The sequence below is a fragment of the Gopherus flavomarginatus genome, chromosome 22 (assembly GCF_025201925.1).
Source record: "Gopherus flavomarginatus isolate rGopFla2 chromosome 22, rGopFla2.mat.asm, whole genome shotgun sequence".
In the NCBI taxonomy this organism is placed as follows: domain Eukaryota; kingdom Metazoa; phylum Chordata; order Testudines; family Testudinidae; genus Gopherus; species Gopherus flavomarginatus.
Window position 1 is genome coordinate 10,567,077 of NC_066638.1, and position 2,448 is coordinate 10,569,524.

Sequence of the window (2,448 nt, forward strand, 5' to 3'; positions counted from 1 at the left end):
GGTTGGGGGGCAGGAGCGGGTACAGGGGTGGGCTCTGGGAGGGAGTTGGGGGGCAGGCTCTGGGCTGGGGCAGGGGTGTGGGAGAGGGTGAGGGGTTTAGCACTTACCTCGGGCAGCTCCCAAAAGCGATCCGAACCCCCCTCTGGCAGCAGCTCCTAGGCAGGGGGCCGGAGGGGTCTCCGCGTGCCGCGGTCTGCAGGCACTGCCCCCGCAGCTCCCTTTGGGTGCAGTTCACAGAGTCGGCGCTTGGGGCTGGGGCAGCGCGTGGAGACATTGCCCCCCCAGGGATGTGCCTGTGGCTTCCGGCAGCCTCTGGAAGCAGAACAGGTGGACAGGAAGCCACCTTTGCCCCATTGCTCTGCTGCTGGTGGTGGCAGGGGACCCGGGCCCTTTTAAATTGCCTGGGGACAGCAGGTGGGGCTGTGTGCTTTTGGGGGGGGAAAAGGAGTGTTTGAGGGAAGGCTAGTGCCCTCACATGCCAAGGTGATGGGCATGGCCTGAACAGAAGAGAACACAACAGTGTGAGTGTGTGAGGAGAGTGTTTGTGTTGGGGGAGAGTGTCTATGCATTTGAGGGGAGTGTGGGTTTGGGGAATGGGTAGGGGGATGTCTGGGGAAGGGACGTGTATGGATACAGAGGTATTTATGGAAGGGGTGTACGCCTGTGGAGGGGGTATGTATATGGGAAGGGTGTATATGCTTGGATAGGGATTTGTGTCTGGGCCAAGGTATGGGGGGTGTGTGGCTGAGGAGCGTAGTGAGGGCTGCTTGAGCGTGTTTGTGCTCCGAATTCATACAAACATAAGAAGGCCAGACTGGGTCAGACCAAGGGTGGCCCGTACCAGATGCTTCAAGCAGGAATGAACAGAACAGGGCAGTTATCAAGTGATCCATCCTGTTACCCAGCCCCAGCTTCTGACAATCAGCGGTTTAAGGCCATCCTGAGCATAGGTTTGCCTTCCTGAGCACCTTGGCTAATAGCCACTGATGGACCTATTCTCCCACGCCCCCAGGAAGGTATCGAACCGTTTGTAAATTCCTTCCTTCACAGGGATTTTACTCCTAGGAGGAAGGGGGGCTGGGAATGGGCTGCGGGAAGAGGGGAAGCTGGTGGCACAGGGGCTGGGAAGGGGAAGGCACCTGGCGGAGGATGGGAGCAGCGGGGCGGGGGCGCTGCGGCTCCAGTGACTGGCTCAGGGAAGCATCTCTCAGCTCCGTGCCAGCCCCGTCCCCTTATAAGGGCTGCAGGCTCCCAGCGCCAGGAGCATCCTCGCACAGCAGCGGTCGGGGAGAAGCCGGGGCTCGGCAGCAGGGATCCGCCATCCCCGGGGAGCAGCGGAGCCCCCCATGCCCGGCGGCAGCGCGGCGGCCCCGCCCGGCCAAGACCCGGAGCCGCTGGCCGGCAGCGCCGGAGCGGGCAAGCCCCGGCCGCGGGCGGAGGAGGCGGCGGGCGGCTCGGCGCTGGAGCTGGCCGAGGCCCGGCGGCGGCTGCTGGAGGTGGAGGCGCGGCGGCGGCTGGTGCTGGAGCTGGAGAGCCGCGTGCAGCAGCTGCACCGCGTCCTGGTGCAGGCCGAGCTGCGCATGGCCGGGCGCGCCGAGAGCCTGGCCCGCCTGGGCAGCGGCGCCGGCCAAGCCCAGATCCACCTGGCGGCCCACGGGCAGCGCCTCAAGAAGAGCCTGCGGCGGTCCCGGAAGGCGCGGCCGCCCGCCCTGCTGGCCTCGGCGCTGGGCGGCTGCGTGCCCTGGGCGGCGGGCAAGCTGCGCCGCGGCCGGGCGGGCGCCCCGGAGCCGCCCGAGTCCCCCTTCAAGAGGAGCCTGCCGGGGCCGGCCCCGGCCTGAGAGCGGAGAGGGGGCGCCGGCCGGGGGGGCACCTTGTCCGGGGGGGCACCTTGTCCGGGGGGGGCACCTTGTCCTAGCGAGGGGCCCCATCCTGGGGGAGTGGGGGTGCATCCACTTCAGCTGGGACCTGTGGAAGGGAGTGGCTCCCCCCTCCACAGGCCTCTGACCTGGGTGGATCCCACTCAGCAACTGCCTCCCCTGGGCCCTTTTGGGAAATGGAAAGTTATGCTCAGTCCAACCCCCCGCCGCCCCCCAAAGTCAGCACCCATGTCACCTGGGGGAAGCGGGGAGGGAGAGCACCCATAGGCACAGGGAAACGCATTCACTCTAGGCTTGCCCTTGGGGAGTTTCCATAGCACCTGTCCTAAGAAGGGTTCAGTTCTTGTGGAACCCCTGGTAGCACCCCACTTTGGCTTGCAGAACTCCTGTCCCACGACTGCTTACCCGTCCTGTCCATGACTGCAGCAGGACTGTCGGATTGCCCTCTCCAGCCACAGGCAGCTCCTCACGAGTGCAAGAGCTCTGCTCTGCAAAGAATGAATGAAGATTCAATTCATCAGGAGCAGAACAAACTCCAATGTGGGTCAATCCCGTGTCACATGTAGAAGCC

The 2,448-nt window shown here is 65.2% G+C and overlaps 1 protein-coding gene across 1 annotated transcript; it reads left to right on the top strand.

Moving 5' to 3' along the window:
- Positions 1 to 1,346: 1,346 nt before the first annotated feature.
- Positions 1,347 to 1,838, top strand: TRNP1 (TMF1 regulated nuclear protein 1). The gene has a single exon (XM_050932697.1). The coding sequence runs from the start codon at positions 1,347 to 1,349 to the stop codon at positions 1,836 to 1,838; it is 492 nt and encodes a 163-aa protein (XP_050788654.1).
- The last annotated feature ends 610 nt before the right edge of the window (positions 1,839 to 2,448 follow it).